The sequence below is a fragment of the Ruditapes philippinarum genome, unplaced genomic scaffold (assembly GCF_026571515.1).
Source record: "Ruditapes philippinarum isolate M1 unplaced genomic scaffold, ASM2657151v2 ctg5982_1_1_1_1, whole genome shotgun sequence".
NCBI classification, from domain to species: Eukaryota; Metazoa; Mollusca; class Bivalvia; order Venerida; family Veneridae; genus Ruditapes; species Ruditapes philippinarum.
In genome coordinates this window covers 173900-195328 of record NW_026860148.1, presented here as the reverse complement: position 1 = coordinate 195328, position 21429 = coordinate 173900, and the positions used below count along the sequence as shown (strand labels likewise).

General features: G+C 30.2%; 1 protein-coding gene across 1 annotated transcript; it reads left to right on the top strand.

Moving 5' to 3' along the window:
- Positions 1 to 1172: 1172 nt before the first annotated feature.
- Positions 1173 to 21240, top strand: LOC132759035 (uncharacterized). Its single transcript, XM_060750759.1, has 5 exons — positions 1173 to 1376; positions 11688 to 11764; positions 18411 to 18542; positions 19209 to 19455; positions 20756 to 21240. The coding sequence occupies exons 2-5, from the start codon at positions 11696 to 11698 to the stop codon at positions 21238 to 21240; spliced, it is 933 nt and encodes a 310-aa protein (XP_060606742.1). The 5' UTR covers positions 1173 to 1376; positions 11688 to 11695.
- Positions 21241 to 21429: the final 189 nt, after the last annotated feature.

Sequence of the window (21429 nt, the reverse complement as noted above, 5' to 3'; positions counted from 1 at the left end):
CAGCCCCTCCCCCTATCACCGACTTAAACGTATTTAGAGAGGAAAGATAAAACGCCGAGACGAAGCAACATTGTACAGTTTCACATGCTTTCTATGATCTGGAAATGATGGGTCATTTAAGTGAACGGAAACAAATAGACTCGGTTTAAGTGAACTTGGCCATGAGAGATAATGGTGGTTGCAACATCTCTCACCCACTCCAACACCGCCTAAAGCGGTATCCAAGAAATAATTCAGAAAGATATAACAAGTACCAGAAAGGTATGACAAGTGCCAGAAAGATATAACAAATATCAGAAAGATATAACACTGTATCAGATGGTAAATCCTTTAAATTATTTCCCTATATTCGTGTAATATCTCGTGTAAAATATTCCTGTTATATCAGAATAAAGCATTGCTTAATTAAGTAGTATTCTAACTTGTTATGACAACTTTAAAAATTTGCTTTATAAGCAATCAAAAATCATACGCAGATAAAACCTATGAGTGTCATGACAAAACCAACATAGAGCGTTTGCGACCAGCATGGATCCAGACCAGCCTGCGCGTCCGCGCAGTCTGATCAGGATCCATGCTGTTCGCTATCAGTTTCTCTACTTGTAATAGGGTCTGTAAGCGAACAGCATGGATGTAAAGTAAATGCGCAGGCTGGTCTGGATCCATGCTGGTCGCAAACGCACTATGTTGGTTTTGTCATGGCGCGGCTGATATTATATGTTCATCATTCTTTTTATTCTGTGGCTTTAAATAAAAAGACTATTTTCATAATTATTTAGATAAATGATTTTATAAATATTACAGCTTTCTCAATTAGTTTAAAACTTTAATTCGACATGTAACTGGTTTTTTTATCGTACATGGTTTTTATCTCTCATAATATATACGTATCATTTTTGTAAATTATTAATTTGAAGGGAAAAAAGCTGAGCGCTGAAGACATAGTTCTTGTATTTCTTGCAAAAATGTAGTATGTTTTGCGCATATGACCGAGTAATTCCTCTTAATTACATTAAGTGTTTATTTTTATCACAAAATGCTATTTTAAACAACTACATGTAGAAACAATTATACCTGGCATGATTAAATAAGAAAATAAAAAAAACCTTCTAATTTTGACATTTATATGTGGTAAACATAAGTAGTGAGATTGTTAACATGTATCGCGCGTGGTGATGTGTTTAGAGGGCATGACAATGTAACTCAGTTCCTCTATTCTAAACGATAAAGATGTGTTCATATTGTCACTATAGGGCATAGGGAATACCACAGCTAGGTTACACTGTCAGAAAATTATATTTTAAGGCTATTTAAGACAATATTCTTTGAAATATAAATTTCTTTGTTTAATACGCGCTGGAATTAATCTAAACCGGGTAAGTTGGCTATTCACTTAATGTTTCTGACATTTTAAAACTTGTTTTGGAATTGTTTTTATTTTAATGAAAAGTGTCGTTTTGTTTTCTTGGTGTGTATCTCTTATCTCAATATATTAGAGAGGCAATTTGAACAAATTTGAAACGTTAGGCAATTAGAAATAAATTACATTTCATAAAATTCATTCATACTTGTTCACAAAAATAAATAAATAAAAAAACTGAATTCTGTTTAGATACTCATGTATATATTTTAGTATATAACGAATTCACTGTGGTTTGAGATTTGCCTTGTCTATTGCTCAGAGCTGTGTGACAATTTGAATTCATTGCAGTTTGGGTTTCGCCTTCTAAAATATTGACCTCTAGCTGTGTGACAATTTCAAAATGATATTGTACAAGGACGGGACCCAATCATTTCAAACATGTTGTTATATCTCTAAATTTGTCCTTTTTGTACATTGTAAGATAAACCTGAGTATGCGTAAAGTATATTCTTCATATTAAACATATACATGTATTATGATTAAATTTGATATTTGAAAAAAGAAAGACAATTACATTTGTACCATTCAGTCTCTATTGAAATGTAAAATAAACATCTTTTGAAAACACATAAAAAAGAAAATATGTTACTTTGTAAACTCTAAACACCTACAAGTAATCACAGTTTAATTACAAGTGTCATCAAAAATAAAATAGACCGGATTAATTTGACAAGTAATAGGGAATTCGGCTTTATACATTCACTTATTCAAATTAGACATATTCAGGAAGAATTTACTAGATTTCAATTTATTTCTACAATTGTATTTTACCCAAAGATGAGTATATCTCTACTGCAGTAAACATATAAAAGAAAATATTTCATAAAAAAAGTAAAAAAAAACAACAAAAAACATATCCGTTTGAACATTTGAAATTTGAAAATTACAGCTTTCAAGTTAAAATAAACTAAGCTTAACACGTATGTTACTACACTCTAAATAACATTCTAGAAAATGTGAGGAAAACGAAAACAAAATAAAAATGTATTGATTAAATATTAATTTTAGAATTTTATAAAATGAAACATAGAATTAATGTCATGAAGTATTATAATATAATAATATCTTTTTTTTGTATTTGCAAAAGCTTTAAAATCTTTTTAAAAATTCAATATGGAATTATACTTTTGTATCAAAGTAAGAGATATATATTTTTTACACAAAAGTAGAAATATAATGAAACATATAAAAGATATCCGTTTCCGTCTGCCTAAATTATGCTCTAATCTTTGCGAAAAGCCACTATATAAACTGTGCTCAGGGATCTGTTTTTATTCTGTAATCGTACTCATTATAATAACTCATTAAATCATTTTCTATGGAAGGACGCGTAATCTGTCACAAAATAGTTTCAAAGAAAAATGCAGGACACAGAAATGTATAATGGTATCATTTAGAAACTTTTTTTTTTCAAACTACCATATTTCTTTCATACAAGCATTTTGGAAGTATTCTTTAAAAAAAATTCAAACAATCATTCTTGCAGCAGATATATACGTTAGCTTTATAAGCTTTAACATAAATAGTCATGATCATGCGTATAGTTTTTTAATGTTAACTGGACTGGTGCTTGGTAACAGCAACACACTTGATTCCTGGTCATTCAAGTAAATTGTCTGTGTTCAATTGCTCTGGCAGCTATTTTGAATATATACTTAATTATCATGCAATGGTACTCTTTATATTATGTTTCGAAAAAGAGTTACCAGTATATGTTTTCGACAAATCTTAGCTCCATTTGACGTGCTATTTATTGGTTAGCATGTCTTTGTGAGGAACATAAGGTTGAGGATGGGTTACTTAGAAAAAATAGTGCTACAGATCCAAATGACAAGCACGTTGAGGAACTCACACTTTACCGAATGTCAAATGTCATTGCTGGAGTAAAATCGTCAATCCATGCCACTGTTTTATTTATTTAGTTATTTTTTTTTTCTCTTCACTAGTTCTCATGATATGATATTACTGCATATTCTTTATGTATTGTTTTGTACTTTAAATAGAACTTTGAAGGTCTAAACTTTGTTAAGTAAGTGATGTCAAAAATTGGGGAAATTTATATATTAAAAATAAAATATAATTCTTACATCCTTATTATGTTTATGTACATACTGTTCTCATTATTTGTTTATTGAATCGCCGAACATAGCGATGAACATTTTAAAATATTTTGTAAATTAAAACTTTGAATCTCTTGAATCTTTTAAAACATATACATAAGAAAGAAAAAAACAATTTATGTAAGAAATTGTCAATACAATAAAAAATGCTGATAATTTAATCTTTATGTTTTGAATTTTTCACCTTCGAATCGAAGCCAAAGTATATGTGTTATTTTATTACTGAGTCACAATCTAATTTAAAGACGACATAATATAAAAGTTATTTCAATTTCCTAATATAATACTTCTGTTGGTTAGGACTGAAAACTGCTCAAGCCGGTGCTAGGGGGCGTGAGAGATGTTGCACTGTACATTTTTTCTCCCCTGCATCAATAAAACCGGCTTTTTGATATTCAGTTATTTGTTGTTAATCATCCCGTTCCTGTTTGTTGCCTTCGAGGTCTCTGACCTCATTCAATTAATTTAAGAATTTCTAAGAAATTTCATTTTTGGAAGCTTGACGCTTAGAAGGTTGATATCGAATTGTCCTTTAAATCCATGGTGACTGTACGGAAACAAGATATAAATAAACGAGGAAACTTATCAATATGTATATTACTAATTTATAGAAGAATCTAAACCGTACATTTATTAAGCTTTTAACGACATCTTAATTAACACTATCATATTAATAATTCATTTTATATGAAATGGACGAATTTTACTGACGGATTGGTATTTAAAATAAATCTTTGATATTTTATATGTAAACGATGTTGGCATAAATTTAAAGCAAATCTGTTAAAATAAGGGTAAGAATATAAAAAGAAGGTCATTGCATTATTAAGGAAATATTTGACATGTTTAATACAAGTATATCATAGTGAAATTACAAAGCAAGTAAATTTGGAAATTTGGAAAATCCAATTTGAACAGAATTTAATTGGCTTTTAGGTTTTTAGAATGATAAAAATTTGATTTAGATAATATATTATATCGATAAAAGACATTTCTTATAAATAAGAGGTATATTAACTAAAAGGAATGTTATTTTTAAACAACCATATTAATCAATTTTCAATCCAATTATCTAACATCTAGTTCAATCAAAAACAAAATCTATTTCAATCCAATACACGAAATAAATTTATTTTTTAATGACAATAACATAAATACTGTCATAATTTAACAATTACAGTATATAAATATTGGAGAGAATTTTTTATATTTTCTTTAACTTTCAACTCTAATAATGTTTCATTATTTTTAAAATTTTGTATTGTAAAAATGCATCATTAACCAGACGTTATCATTTATTTGAAATAAACTATGTTCTATCAATAAAACCATATAATTATGTAGTCGTATATTTTATAATGAAAAAGGGCTATTTAAACATTAATACGTTTTAGATATGTTAAATATCTGGAAAATTGTGATCCCTCGACAGCATTAAAATCAGCAAAATTACAAGAAAATTGCAGACTCGGTGTGATTGAGTCTGTACATTATGGATAAAGAAAATGTGCAACTTCTTGTACGTCCCTAGCACCGGCCTGAGCGGTACACAATTTTCAACACTTAATGTGCTGGAATCAATGATCAAATATAACAATACTTTTCTGAATCAGCCTCTAAATTTATATGAAAATAAAGACATTCTGCAAGCAACTGAGTACATTTCAGTCAAAGCAAAAACATGCCGTGTCCAAATATATATAAACAATTTTACAAGATGATAAAAGTGCCCTAACAACGTTTCCCTAACAAGAAAGCATTAATCATACATGAAAAGTAGTAGTGTAATTTTTACTATTCAAACACAATAGTTACAAGGACAAACGCTACAAAATCTGGTCACGTGGTACACATTCTACATAATTCTGCTTAATTAACATGAATTTCTAACATACATTAAAGCATTCTTATATGTTAAAGTTGAACTTTTATATCATCAAGTAATATTTAAATTCAAATCAATAAAATGGTCAAAATGTTATATTAAAGGCCCATTATGCCACATAATTTTTAATGCATTTAATTTTATTTCTCGAAAGATTTTAAATTTTGGTGTTCTTTTATAGTATTTAAAAAAGTTACTCATTGGCCAGTTGCCTGAAAAAATCTGTTTCATTTGTTGATTAGTGGCATTACAGTTACAGTGAATTAATACTTTTTATGGAAGTCAAAATACTACTTTGTTTACATTCTGCTTCTTATATGACAAAAAAGTTCATATTAATCGCTACTTACTTCAGGTAAAAAGCATCTAACATTCTCTAAAACCATTATTCAAACATAATAAAATTCATGATTGCCCTTGCTTAATAAGAAGTAAAATTGTATTCTAATGCATACTGTGCCTTTAATATCGAAAAAACTGCAGAGTAATATAATTATGGCAATGTTAACCGTTTATTCATAACAAATCGGAGTAACAAGTGCTCATTTTTATTACAATTATTTCACGTTAATTTGAACTTTGTTTAATTATTCCAAAAGTATAATTTCTTTTATTGACGGAATCAAAACTTCATATATACTGTTAACACGTTACATTCGAGTATATTGATAAATACTTGAAAAAAAAACAACAACAAAAAACAAACAAACTAGAAACAGATAAATGTAATATTAGCAATACACACAGTACTGAAAATAATGCCGAATACATGGGAAATATTTGAGTTAAATATAAACGTAATATCTGGGTTAAATTAAACAATATATCCAAGTAATGGTTTTTGCAAACGCCTTCGCATCGCAAATTATTTTTCAGGCTTGATTATATATAATAAACAATATTTGTTCGGTAAAAATGTAACTAACTTTATAACATTAAAAAATATCATGAATTTTTCATTTGATTTGAACAATACTCTCTTTTTATGTCTTCTAGAGTTACTTTTATGAATAATTGAAGAATATGTGTTTTAATGAATGTGATTATATGTATATACTTATTTATTAACTACCAATTAACATTAATAGCGAACCCCTACAAAGTCTGTTAACTTATGTTAATAAATTTAACTTTTTCTTTACTGAATTGCCTGTATTGTTTATAATAATTAGAAATATATGTGATGAGCTGTCCGCATATAGATTTATAACACATAAACTGCTTAGAAAAAACAATTATAAGCTGTAAAATGACTATAAAATATAAATAAGCACCTATAATAATTAATTTAAATTATGATTCCATTATTACTTGCTACGAAACACGAATATAAATTAGCCTAACGACCTTTTCACAGGACTGTTCGCTATACTTACATGCCAAAAGAAACAATGTAGGACTTGTATGTTATAATAAAACCTTTGATTTAATATCAAATAATTACAAAATATATGTTATGTTGAGAAACGAAATAGTATGAAAATTTTGCGAATACGCTCTAGCTTGACATTGTCATTTTTTTCATTGTCTCTTATGGACCAACTCGACGAATGTCACTTTTTGTCATCGTCTTTCATGGACCGACTTGATGTATGCCACTTTTTGTTATTGTCTCTCATGGACCAATTCGATGAATGTCACTTTTGTCATTGTCTTTCGTAAACCAACTCGATAAATGTCACTTTTTGTCATTGTCTCTCATGGACCGACTCGATGAATGTCAGTTTTTGTCATTGTCTCTCATGGACCGACTCGATGAATATCACTTTTCGTCATTGTCTCTCAAGGACCGACTCGATGAATATCACTTTTCGTCATTGTCTCTCATGGACCGACTCGATGAATATCACTTTTCGTCATTGTCTCTCAAGGACCGACTCGATGAATATCACTTTTCATCATTGTCTCTCATGGACCGACTCGATGAATATCACTTTTTGTCATTGTCTCTTATGAACCGACTCGATAAATGTCACTTTTTGTCATTGTCTTTTATGGACCGACTCGATAGATATCACTTTTTGTCATTGCTCTCAGGACCAACTCGATGAATGTCACTTTTTATCATTGTCTCTCATTGACTGACTCGATAAATGTCACTTTTTGTCATTGTCTATTATGGACCGACTCGATGAATATCACTTTTCGTCATTGTCTCTCAAGGACCGACTCGATGAATATCACTTTTCATCATTGTCTCTCATGGACCGACTCGATGAATATCACTTTTTGTCATTGTCTTTTATGAACCGACTCGATAAATGTCACTTTTTGTCATTGTCTTTTATAGACCGACTCGATAGATATCACTTTTTGTCATTGCTCTCAGGACCGACTCGATGAATATCACTTTTTTTGTCATTGTCTCTAATGAACCGACTCGATAAATGTCACTTTTGGCATTTTCTCTCATGGACAGACTCGATGAATGTCACTTTTCGTCAATGCCTCTCATTGACCGACTCGATGAATGTCATTTTGTCGTTTTTTCTCATGGACCGACTCAATGAATATCACTTTTGTCATTGGCTCTCATGGAGCGATTCGAAGTTTTTCGCTTTTTGTCATTGGCTCTCATGGACCGGCTTGATAAATGTCACTTTTTATCATTGTCTTTCATGGACCGACTCGATGAACCGATACTGCAATGCTTTCAATGTCCTTTCCCTATAAGAATTGCAAATTATTCTACTGTTTTCTAATTATACTTAACACTTATTGATTTGAAATACTCATTTACCTGATACAGATAATTCTAACATTTACGATCAGGAAAAAGCAGACACAACAGGAAGTCAATACTTAAAAGTTTTCAGAAACATTGACGGTACATTGATAGGAACAACCGTATGCGTCATTTACACGACCTTAATGACCTCTAACAAGGCCTTAATTAATTTAGAAACAATTTCCTGATTGTAGAATGATTTGTGAGATGACGTGGGAGGCGTCGGGATGTTTTGATGTTTTGTGTTAACTTTAAATGCCATTGAACATCTTGCAACAAGTTCCTTTGACATCGATACATTAACATCATGCATATTACCATCACTTATTAATAATTAGTTTGATTGACTTTTATTTCATTAAAATTCGAAATTATGAAATTAATTAGTCAGAATACAATTAAAAATCAATTGAGAATTAACATTAACTACCGTCGAAAAACATGCATAATAAAATGCATTTTGGTCGTTCTTTCTTTATTTTTTCATTTCATATTACAAAATCATCTGCTAGTCAACATATTCAGAAAAAATATATTCATGAACTGTGAATTTTTTTTCCTTTGTATTTTCATGCACTAAGGGGGTCACTATAGTATGACTTTGTTGTACTTACTTTCAATTTGACCACAAATGTAACCAAATAAAAAAAATGAGCGGTGTCACGACAAAACCAACATAATGGGTTTGCGACCAGCATGGATCCAGACCAGCCTGCGCATCCGCGCAGTCTGATCAGGATCCATGCTGTTCGCTTTCGGTTTCTATACTTGTTATAGGGTTTGTAAGCGAACAGCATGGATCCTGATCAGACTGCGCGGATGCGCAGGCTGGTCTGGATCCATGCTGGTTGCAAACCCATTATGTTGGTTTTGTCGTGACGCGGCTCAAATATGTCCACTGTTATAATTTATGAATATGACACGACCTTGGCTTAATTTATGTAACAAATATTCGCTTTTCTAATTTCTTTTTTAAACAGATAATCTCTTTATGTACAAAATGTCATCATTTCAATTAACAATGGTGGTTTGTAGCTATTAATAAAACGTTGTCATTTTTATTTCATTTGTCGCTATTTTTATATAAATGAATACAATGAGAATAGTATAGCGCGTCACGACTGAAGTCATTGTGATATCAACAAAGCAAAACAAAACAGATAATGCACCGTAATTAATATACTAAATATTTTTTAATGAATTCAAAAGCACAATTTACAAATGAGTTATAACTAAAAAAGGTAAAAATGAAAAAAAAAAAAAAAAAAAAAAAAAAAAAAAAAAACGATAAAAAATAAATAAATAAAATAAAAATGGAAACATTTAATCCAGTAAATGGACTCAATCCATTCATAATACTTTTTTCATAAACTAGTAAGTCGTAAAATAATCTGAATACTTTTGACTTTTGCTTGAAAGGGCTTAACGTCACACCGACGCAGTATATGCATGAACGGGCACCTGAGTAGAACCACCGACTTTCTGTAAGTTAGTTAGATAGCTTCCTCTCATGAAAGAATTCTAAGCCCATGTCGGGATTCGAACCCAAAGCGGTGCAGTTCAAGTGGTTTGTTAAGCTGAATATATTCAACTTCCAAATTCACCCTTAATCTGCTGAATTTGATCAATGGATTTGACATAGTATTTCAATTAAAGTTTAAGGGATATTAGTACAATATTACAGCATACGAGCTACAAACAGCATAGAACCTGGTCGGACTACACGGCTGTACAGGCTCGCCTGGCTCTATACTGGTGGCAAAGGCCAAAGGCCAGTCAATTTTGGTTCCAGCAGGTGAAATGTAAACTAATATGAATATTAAGCACTTGAAAAAATATTAATAATATATTGATAATTCAAATATTCGAGTTACACTCATACATTGCACACATTCTTTATTTCAATATGAATCACAATATAAAAGCTACAAGAGATCCAGAATATGTGAAACACTGCGAAAACAATATAAATTATAAAAAAACAACAGTTCTTTGTAGTATGTTTTACAATTTTGTAATTACTTCACTAACATTTACAAATAACGAGTATGATAAAATGACGATTTTCAGTAAGTACCTTACAAACGTTCAATCTATTTTTGTCTCGATTTCAAAAATACTAGAGCAATAATGTTAACTGTTGTCAATGTAAAAGTTTCTGTGAAATCAAATTAAAACTGAATAAATCAAATTCATTTAGTGATTCTCTTTCAAAACAACTATAAATATCTACATTTTTTTAAAACGATTTCTAGAAATAGACACATATTAGAATGTAATTTCATGCATATTTCAGGTTAATATTATGAATATAATATAATTCAAATGTTGACTTATATTTCATTGTAAGCAATATAATATAAACTTCAAATATCATTTATGGCTTATACAAAAGGAAGATTGAAAATCCATTCACGTCCCGATAACGGCCCAGATAATGGAGCCATAAAGAGAGCTACTTACTATTTGTAGTTTGTTTATTTTTACCTTGTGAAGAAATAAGCATTTGAAATAAATACTTTATCCATGAAGTGACATGCCACGTTGGTTTGCAGTTATATTAGGCAGCCAGGTTTCAGGAGATATTTTTTTTATCAATGTATTGTTTGTAAGGCATAAATTGCACAAGTTTAACTAGCCAGTGCTAGGGTGCATCAAACCGAGTCTGCTACATTTTCAATTTTTTTCGTTTTGCGCGGTCTGTAGGAATTTCGTTTTTCTTTGTATGTTTTTGAATTAAATCTTTAGACTTTTCATCTTCTTCAGTAAAATTATGTAAATTAACTTTCAGTTTCGAACACAGATACAGACTCCTTATTGCGTAGTTATACATGTTCAGTTAAAGAGAATTCTATTTAAATTAGATACCTATATTTGAAAACAAACACGGAAACAAAAATGAGGTCGACATTTTTTTATTAATAAATGTTAGTTTTGGTACAGTTACATAGTAATAAGTTATACATGTTTCAAAGAAATTTTGACGTACTAAGATGAAACCACAAACTTCTACTCGTTTGCCCGCACGTGCCTGAAATAATGCGCGACGGGGGCATTTGAGGTCTTCCTGTACCAGTAAAGCTAGAATGTCACCATATGATTGTACCTTAAAAACCCAACAACCACACAAATAATAAAAAAAAGAAAGAAAAAAAAACAACCCCCCCCCCAAAAAAAAACACCCCAAATAAACAGCCCCACCCAGCCCTTAAAGCAAAACAAAAAACAAACAAACAAATATGGCTCAAAAACTGATACAATGTGCACAAAATCAGTTCGCCTTCCATTGTAGACAATGATAATGCATAGTGAAATGTATGGTACATTTTCAACATTATGAAGTATATGCAAATGGAAAGTGAAACGTATCAATTTATACCTTTTAACCACTATGTCAAAAAGGCAAGTAATATTACAGTATCATTTATATTTGTATGAATATAAAAATAATTAAAACATAACTTAGACAGTTATGGACGGCAAGATTCATTTGAGAGTGCGTGTGATTCATTTGTGTGTTTGTATTTTCAGATTGTGCAATGGGAAAACGGCAACTGGTGTTCTATATGGGATTTTTGTACCTAACTCTAGCCCGGCAGAGCAACCAGGTAAATAAAACTATATATGTAATAACTAATAGATGTAATAACTAATATAGAAACTTATAAATCATATGAAATATATGCACTGCACTTAATGGTAACGAATATTCCAGGTTGAAAAAATTAGCTTTGGAACAATCTAGCAAAGTTATTTTTTTAGTAAGAAGGAAGGATATTTTAAGTTTGTTCGCAATTCTTTGTTATACCACAAGATATCTTAAATACAGTTATACGTTTGCTATTTTCTAAAATGAAATTGTAATGTGCTTTTAACATGTATAAAGCATAAATGTTTTAGCTTAAAAAATAAATAAGAATTGCTATTATTTCTTTATACTCGTGATATATTTTAAAGCATATAACATATATTATTTTTTTTAATTTTACAAATTGATTGCACTTTTTCTGTTGAAGGCAAATGCTTAAGAAAAACAAACAAACAAAAAAAAAAAACAACAAAAAACAAAAAAAAAACAGATAGCGCAATGAAAACTGTGTAATAGAATGTACTTAAACTTTACATGCATCATAGAATATGATAACAGAATAATTCTCAACGAAAAAAGAGAATCACCGACTTCGTTTTCGGGTTGTATTTCAGAAACCATAACAATTTATCAATACACGATCCGCTTTATTAAGGTTCTTCTTCAATATTATACACATATGGACTTTTTAGCTGGTGAATATTAAGAGGATATTTAAAAAAAAAAATAACTAGGGAATAACAAATTATATTCACTGTTTTTTTCTTTAAATTTTCTTGATATATTCACCGTTTTCTTTCCTCTTAAAATAGATTTTCTGGTATTTCTGCTATCTCCTCGGTCAATATTATTTTTTCAGTACCAGTGCATATCACATCTTAACAAAGTTTACATATGAAATATGGTGCTATATCATTCAAATATATTTCATATTTTTTAAAAATAAATATAAAATATAAATATGAAAGTGGGCGGAGTCAAAACTCGTATTTACTTTACAGTAAGGGACTTCTTTCGCCATTTTGTTTGATAAATACAAAACACCTTTTTGTTGAATTTTGCTTTGAAAACTATCTTGAATGATAGAAAATGGTCTAACTAAGAAAATTAATCCGAACACCAATATCTTTGATTCAGTTATTAACGCTGTACATTAACGGGGCCATTATTCATTTTGCGGGCCGATTATCACCTTCCGACCCTACTCTGTCGTGTATTAATCTCTTAATATTGCGAAGCAAGAAGTATGGTTCGTAACCATTTATCTTTGAAAATGAAATTAAATAAAAAGTTTATTTTTTCGATTTTCGTGAAATATGGATATACATGTATATATTTTAACTCAACATGATAAAATGCCACATGCCGTCCCGACTCATGAAAGTATGTGGCATTTTATCATTTCATCATTGTGAAAATATATTCCATATTTGACTCAAACGAAAAAATATCCTCTTTATATTCCCTAGTTATTTTTTTACTTAACCAATCGGAGAAAGTCATTTTTAAGCTATGTATAGTTAACATGATAAAATGTCTTATTTGTTATAGACAATGAAATATGTACATGAATTGAATTTAGATTAATTTATTGTTAATTAATTATTCTCAAATTCCTTTAATTTACATATATACCGGTATATTGTTTCTTTTAATTTGATCCCTTAATGAATAAATATGTATTGATAGAGGTCACGTACAAAAGCAATGTGAAATCTCTTCAAATGTTTTAGGCTATTGAAGCAAACACAACTTCAAATAGCTATGAAATATATTTAGAAACATTTGAAAAATGGCTTTTAATATTCAGCCCATTATCCAATAAGAACAAAATCAACATCTTTTCATATGGTAAATTCTAAATGTTTATCCAAGGGATATCCTGATTTTTCTTTTTCTTTTTATAAATTTTTGTTTGTTTTATTTTATGTTAGTTAAATATAATAATGATGAATAATATTATTGATATTCCAATATAATACTGCTTTAAAAATCTAAACATATGTTTTCTGCAAAGTAACTTCTTAGCGGTTGTTTAAAGTTTTGTTATACACCTTTGCACGGAACTAACGTCTTGTCTTTTAAAAGTTATATAATGTATTATTTGAAGTAATGTCTTATTAAAGATTGAAACTAATATCTTATTGGAAGTAATGTCTTATTGGAAGAAATGTCTTATTGAAACTAATATCTTATTGGAAGTAATGCCTTATTGGAAGTAATGTCTTATTGAAACTAATATCTTATTGGAAGTAATGTCTTATTGGAAGGAATGTCTTAATGAAACTAATATCTTATTGGAAGTAATGTCTTATTGGAAGTAATGTCTTATTGAAACTAATATCTTATTGGAAGTAATGTCTTATTGAAAGTAATGTCTTATTGAAACTAATATCTCATTGGAAGTAATGTCTTATTGGAAGTAATGTCTTATTGAAACTAATATCTCATTGGAACTAATGTCTTATTGACAATGAAGTGGTGGTAGTACATTTGCTAGGTCAAGCATTTGACGATGCTTTCATTTTAAACCCACATTAATCAGTATGTACTCTTTACATTTTGACAACAGAGGAACTAGTTCATTATAGATAACAAACAAAAACATATTCTATATAACGAGTCTATGTCAATTTTAAATTTAATTGAAAACACACATAAAAGAACACTAATATCGAGTAAAATGTGATTAAGTTTTGCATTCGCTGTCCTTTTATAACAAAACTATTTGTTTAACGAGAATTCGTCCTTTTTGTACAACATACATTGATATAATTAATTCGAAGCCCGCTTTCATTAATAACCATTTTTTTTACAAAATCCCGGAAGTTTGCTTGAGTAATATATGTAATTAGTGAAATGTATGCAAATTCATCTTAAATCATCTATATATGACAAAGTTAAGAGTAAGCCAACACCGTGTGCTCTAGTATGTCATGATGAATAAGACTTTAAAAGTTGTAAATGGGGTACACAACTGACATTAATAGCATCTACTCATGATATATATAGCTGTTCATACTGTGAGGCATAAATTGCAAAAACTTGTGTTATTTATTGACGTTACATTGCATCTGTTTATACCACTATTTTGTGACTATAACCGACTGAAAAGTATCTATGTCACAAGAATGGAAAAACACAGATACAGAACACTCTTTAGTTCTTACCCCACTAAATATCTTAAATGGACCTTGTACATCTTTTACTGTGGACAAAACAATTCAACATTTTTAAAGAAATTCTCGAAATATATACTGACAGAAGAGAGGTTTACATTCGCTTATATAAGACATAATATTCATAAATTTCTGTACATTAGGCCATTAACACTTACCAAAATATTTAGCTCTCAGATCAACATATGCCGGTCAATTTAATCAAAAGTGATACTCTGATTCAATTATTTTTGTTTAACACACTTTACAAATTCGTTCGTGTATTTTGAACAAATAAATCTTCCAAATTCAATGAACACAATCTGAAACATGTTAGATGTTGAACATTTTCGTAATTTATCATTTCTTAAAGTGCTTAGATAATTTTCATGACCAAACATATTTTATTTTTATATAGTGATCTAGTTAGCATGCTATATACATTATACTATGTTAATGTTTGGAATTTGTAACTCAAATATGAGAACCAAACATACATTTTTTCAAGTTGTATTGTTCCTTTGAACAAGGTCAATATTCGAAATAAAAAGGTTATTTTGGATTTGGTTAAGATGAATTTTACGAAAGATTAGTCGCTTTTAAAATATACAGTAAAAAAAATATATTTATTTTAACAAATATAATAAACATTGATATACTTTGTGTTTCATCTGAGCAAAGACGTGCAATGAGAAAATATGAGGAACAAGATTAACCGAATAAACATAAGTACTTATATAGGAAGGAACCTCATTCATCAAGAAATATATTAGTTTGCATTATATCAGTTTGTTTTACTGGTATGAAATGGGTTCAACATTTATACATTCAACATACTTGCCTAGATATGAAGACTCTTAAAAAAAAATTATGTTTACATGAAGGGTGTGTGTTTCTAAACATATCTTATTTACGCTTATCAAAATAGAAATACAAAACAATAGCACAATTGTGAATCTTCTTAAAAAGTTGGAAGCTTAAACTATTTTTTGCTGTTGTTGTTTGTAATGGTCCACTGAAATAATGTTGATGACAACAAGTTCATTCATTAATCATAAAGTGTATGAATGCCTGTAATTATGAAATATAATATTTAGTAATGATATATATATTATGTTAAATATGGAAAGATTACAATTATGATTTTAAATTACCACCTTTAACAATAAAACCAACAGCGACAACTTGTTTATATACTTCTATGTTTATAACAAATGTACATTTTGTACATGATAATCCAGATTCCGGTCACTTGATTAAAGCGGCCTTCAATTTTTATTTATTTGTTGGAATAACAATTCTGCCTGTTAAGCCTTCTTCAACATAGCGTCCCGAGGGCTATTTATAACACAACAGTGACGTTTGTTTCTATAAATAGAAAATCGGGAAACGAATCGTCCATTTCACTTATTACAGTATCGAGGTATTTCCTTATTGTTTATGTATTTTAACAAAGGCAAATTTCATTTTGCACCTAATTCTTTTTATTTGACAGTATGAAAAGTTAAAGGCCGCTTTAAATATAAAAAGAAAATGAATTTAATAACTATGTGTCCATAAGTAACACAATTTTCACATCAACTTCAAAATCTAAAAATGATTGTCATTGGTCAAATGTCTCACGCAAAGCATTTCGCTATGATTATTTTTATTTATCTGTATGATTTATATTTACCTTAAAAATTAGACCAATGCTACCTACATAAATATAAACTTTAAAGATTTTAACGCTTGGCAATAAAGTACTTTACGGCGACGTATTATACTCAGTTATGCTTTCAGAAAAAGCGGAAGTCATGTTTTATTTGCATACACTATAATTAATTTATTTGTTACATTTATAGCAACAACATAAGTAAATCAAGGTTAAAACCTAGTCTTTTCGCAGTTTCTTGACATGGCCGCTGACGATGACATATCAAAACCTGCAAACGGAAAAAATTTATGACTTTTTATAAATAGTTTTGCCAATTTAAAATTCCCATTTTTTCCCAACAGCGCATACCAAATTAAATTTAAAATGGCCTAACCTTTGTATTTAGTTTTGCCAGGGCCCGGAGCGCGAATAATATATCGCAAAAAATGAAATAAAAAATTTAAGGGTTTTTTAAAAAATGGGAAACATTAATCCAAAAGCAACTTTTAAAAGGGAAGCAAAGGGTTTAAAAACTTGGGGGAGAAATTACCTTTACAGGGAAAGGGAATTTATTTTTAAATTTCCAAAAATATAAAACCCCTTTCCCTTGAAATTTTTGTAAAACCCCTACACAGCTGTAGAGATTTCGTTTTGAATGCGGGAGGTCGCAGTTTCGATTATAGACCGCATCAAAGGAAATATTCTGATTAAATAATACTAGCCGTTCTTCTTGTATAACTTTTAGAAATAATTGATATTGGCTACTGACCTTGTTTGTATACCTATAATCTATCATTTCCAAAAGAAGTCTTTAAGTCTAGTCAATATAGATCAACACAAAAGAGAACATCTACTGGAAGAGTACCTCATGCATGTGCTGAAATTGCCTGATCCAATCAACCTTCTAAACCATAGGTATCGAGAACATGTGATCATGGGGCAAAAATAAAAAAAAAATAAAGAGATTTCTATTTGATAATTTTTAGCCTGTCTCCGCTATGTGAAATTAGAAAATTTAAATGCTTAAATTTGCTTAAGCCGGTGCTAGGGTGGCGTAGAAGGTAGTTTGCACTTGTCACTTCCATCCATGAATATAATCAATCAAATTGAGTGTGCAACATTTGTCGCGTTCGTTGTTTTTTAAGATTCCGTTTTTCATATGAACTAGTCCTACTCTGAAAACATAACTTCTGATTGGTAGTTTGATGGACTTTGATATCAAGATTAAAACGAATTGAAGCAGCCAATAGCTTTCAATGCTGTGAAACCTTTCGGATAATATCAGAAATAGAGAAAAAAACACATATTAAACAAAGCATATTTCCGAGCTTATTAGTTTTTTTCTAGGTACTAGATATATTGGTCAGATTTTGCGCATTTTCTCAACGTTTCAAAATTTTGAAATTTAAAGAAAAAAATCTTGATGCAACCTAAAATACTTTGTGTAGTGGAAATGTTTGATTTTGTAAAGATTCCTAACAATACGTTTTATCACATATTTAGCCGAACTTATAAACATCCCAACATCCTTAAGTAAGATAATGTATGTATTTTTGTATGAATGCAATAAGATAACAAACTATACAGGTATTGTTTATAAAAAAAGTACATATTTCGATGTGTTGTTACCTTACACGTCATATGCAATGTTTTGTCTCCAATACCCCCGATAATACGATCAAATCTGTTATGAAATAAAAATTTGGATTTGCTTTAATACACTGATGTAAAAGAAATAATATGTAATGATGGAAAATGCAAAATTTAGTTTCAATGTGCGAAACTGAATTAAAATATTGACAGAAATAAATGCCAGCTTAAAAATCAGTTTATGTATGGAATTTTATTATGATGGAATATTATTGTTTCAGATTCGAATGGATTCCCGTACAGACAGACGCATTCATAATTTAGAGACCGAACTTAGCAAACTTCGTTTGATACACAACAGTGGAAAAGAACGACTTAGATCACTAGAAAGGGAGATTACACATTATCAAACAGTAAGATGTACATTTAAAAGGTTTTTAACCATTTTTTTTTTCAAAACCCTATTAAAACCCATAATATTTTAATTATTAAAAATATTTTAAAAAGGGTTTTTATTCCGAAAATATATTTGAATAATTACCCCATTTTGGGTTTTTGGGACTAATTTTTTAAACACACCAATTATGGAAATAGTTACTATGCATTCATGCAATTTGGAAGTGGACGATGATACAACAGAAACATACGTAACAATCTTTATAATGAGAAAGTATTATATCAAAAGGAACGTCAAAGGAACATCAAAAACAATTGTCAAGCTAAAAATGTTCTTGGGTCACATCATATGGAAACTGTCTAAGACCTATGGTGCCTTTCCCTGCATAATTTCAGACACGAACATGCATCTGATAAGAACCACTGACCTTCCGCTAATTGGATAGCTTTCTAACATGAAATGATCCAAAGTCCATTGTAGGATTAAAAATTACAGCGATGAGGCGCCAGTGGTTCCATTAGATTAATACGTACAAGAATTAAAGCATCGAAGCAAGGTAATAGTTGTACATGTAATTACATCTTAAAAACATTCCTCGATGTTATTTGTTTTGAAGGTTTGACTTCAATACACAAATTTAAAAGTCTTGTCAGTCAGTTATGTGACTTTCCAGATATTTCAGGGCTTGGATTTGTTGTGTAACACACTACACCAGCACCGATCATTGTACACACCTTTACCTGGGATAGAGCAACCTATCACGGCTATCAAACCAACTGTATCTGGGATTACCGCACATTCTGTGACAACTATATTCTCCCCACTTGGTGACCATGCTGTGGTTCAGTTGTCAGTACGGTATAGCACTTCGGAGACGCATGAAGTTATATGGGCGTACAACGTTTTAGGACACATGGTGCCCATTGAAGGTTCGTATCGGCTTAAATAGATTGAGAACCTAAATATCTAAATTGCCATATGCTTAGTAAAATTTTGCAGAGCAATCTTAAATATGTTGAGAACCTAAATATGTAAATAACCATATGTCTAGTAGTAAAAAAAATCAAAGCAAGTGCTATTTATCAAACTTATCATTTTTTTATACAACAATGTTGTCCGTGTAATTCCTGTAAGACTTTACAGTCGCTAAAAAGCACTTTTAGATTGTAATTGTGACATTTAGTGCTGCTTCGTCACGTAAATCATTTAAAATGCAACACTCCGAAGACCTTAGCCATGAGCTTAAAACATTTATATTTGTTAATGTCAGTTGTTGAAGGTCGAAAATGCCATTGCTAACATCATAATACAGTGACATGCACAGATGTTATAAAGACAGTTCAATCTCCGTTAAAATTATTTATTCCTAAATAAAGAGCATCAGTTAGGTCATATTAAATCGCTCACAAAGTGATCATAAGGAAATAATGTGTGTAGTCTTTTGAAAAAAATCTTTCGCAATCGTAGAGAAAACTTCACAATATTTGGTTTGGTTATTGTGAGTAATAGAACTATGGAGAAGAGAACAAGAGAAAGCATTTTGAATTTCATTCGAAGCTCTTTATTGTGTAAAAAAATTTTCTTTCGAATTGTGCTGGTGTCCTGATAACTGAAAAATTATTCAAATGAATATTGAGTTTAGGTCAACACCATTCCGATTTCATCGTATTCAGAGTATAGGCTTATACAAATACATACAAAAACATCTTTATGTTAATAAATAATAAAAAACATAGGTCAAAACGAGGAAGTTGTTTTAAAAAAATAATAGAACACACTTGTTAAAGTGACAAGAAAGGGCACGTCTTTGTAAAAAAAAACATTTAAAATCGATAAAAAAAAGTTTAAAACAAATGTTTTCTTCTGTGTCCCCACATGTTTTTAAAAAGTCCCGCCAAATCTTTTATTTAAACATCTTTTTTTGTAACCTATGGGTTTTAGTTATGTCTAAAGCATATTTAGATTACCTTTCTATGTCTATATTTTAATGAAGATATTTTCAATTCACATACCGTACCTACCTTTTCCAAATGACAATTTAAGGGATGGACAGCGACATATTTTCTTACCTAATAATTTACAAATCATACAACTCAATGTTCGGTACAATATGTTCGTAATATTTTTACGTTTCTTCTTATGAATAACGTTTGAAAACAAACCATTTTTTGGCAAACCGGATTTTTCAGGTCGTGCATGTAGCATTAGATTATAACGTTTATATTGCAGAGGGTGATCCGCATTCCTCGGTGAGAAATGAAATAGATGGCGAACAGCTTACAACTCATTTGTATATAGATGCAAAGGATTTAATGGAATTGGAGCTTCTGTATGTGAAGATACTTTCTGAATTTAGCGAGGTCACTATTCTCTTTAATAAGGACGCTCTAATGAAGGAAGGTCGTATGAAGTTATCTCCAGTTAGACTCTGGAATGAAGAGCCTTCACCAGAAGTACTTGTTTTGGATCCTACACAGAACGCCACTATATCAATAAATATAGACACTAATATTGACAAACTAACAACATTTGTTAACTTTATTGGTATTGACACTTCCACACAACCAAACAGTCTTTTAGATCTACAGCTTTCTGACAAAAGGTTAACAACGCAAATATTGAACACAACACGTGGTTTCAGATGGTCAGTTACACTTGACTCTTTTTCTTGTAAACTAAAAAGGGGGGGAGATTTATACGTTACGTATAAATAAGCAACTACAGTGGACCTGATTTCAGATTCAAATTGGGGAAAAAAAATGTATGTCATACCCAGACAAACCTGGTTTTGGGAAAAAAACTCCTTTCCCCCCCAAAAAAGCAAATTTCATTGCTGTCCCTGTTTCAAAAAACAAGGCCCGAAAGATTGCAAACAAAAAAGCCAAAAAGGCCCCAAAATTTGG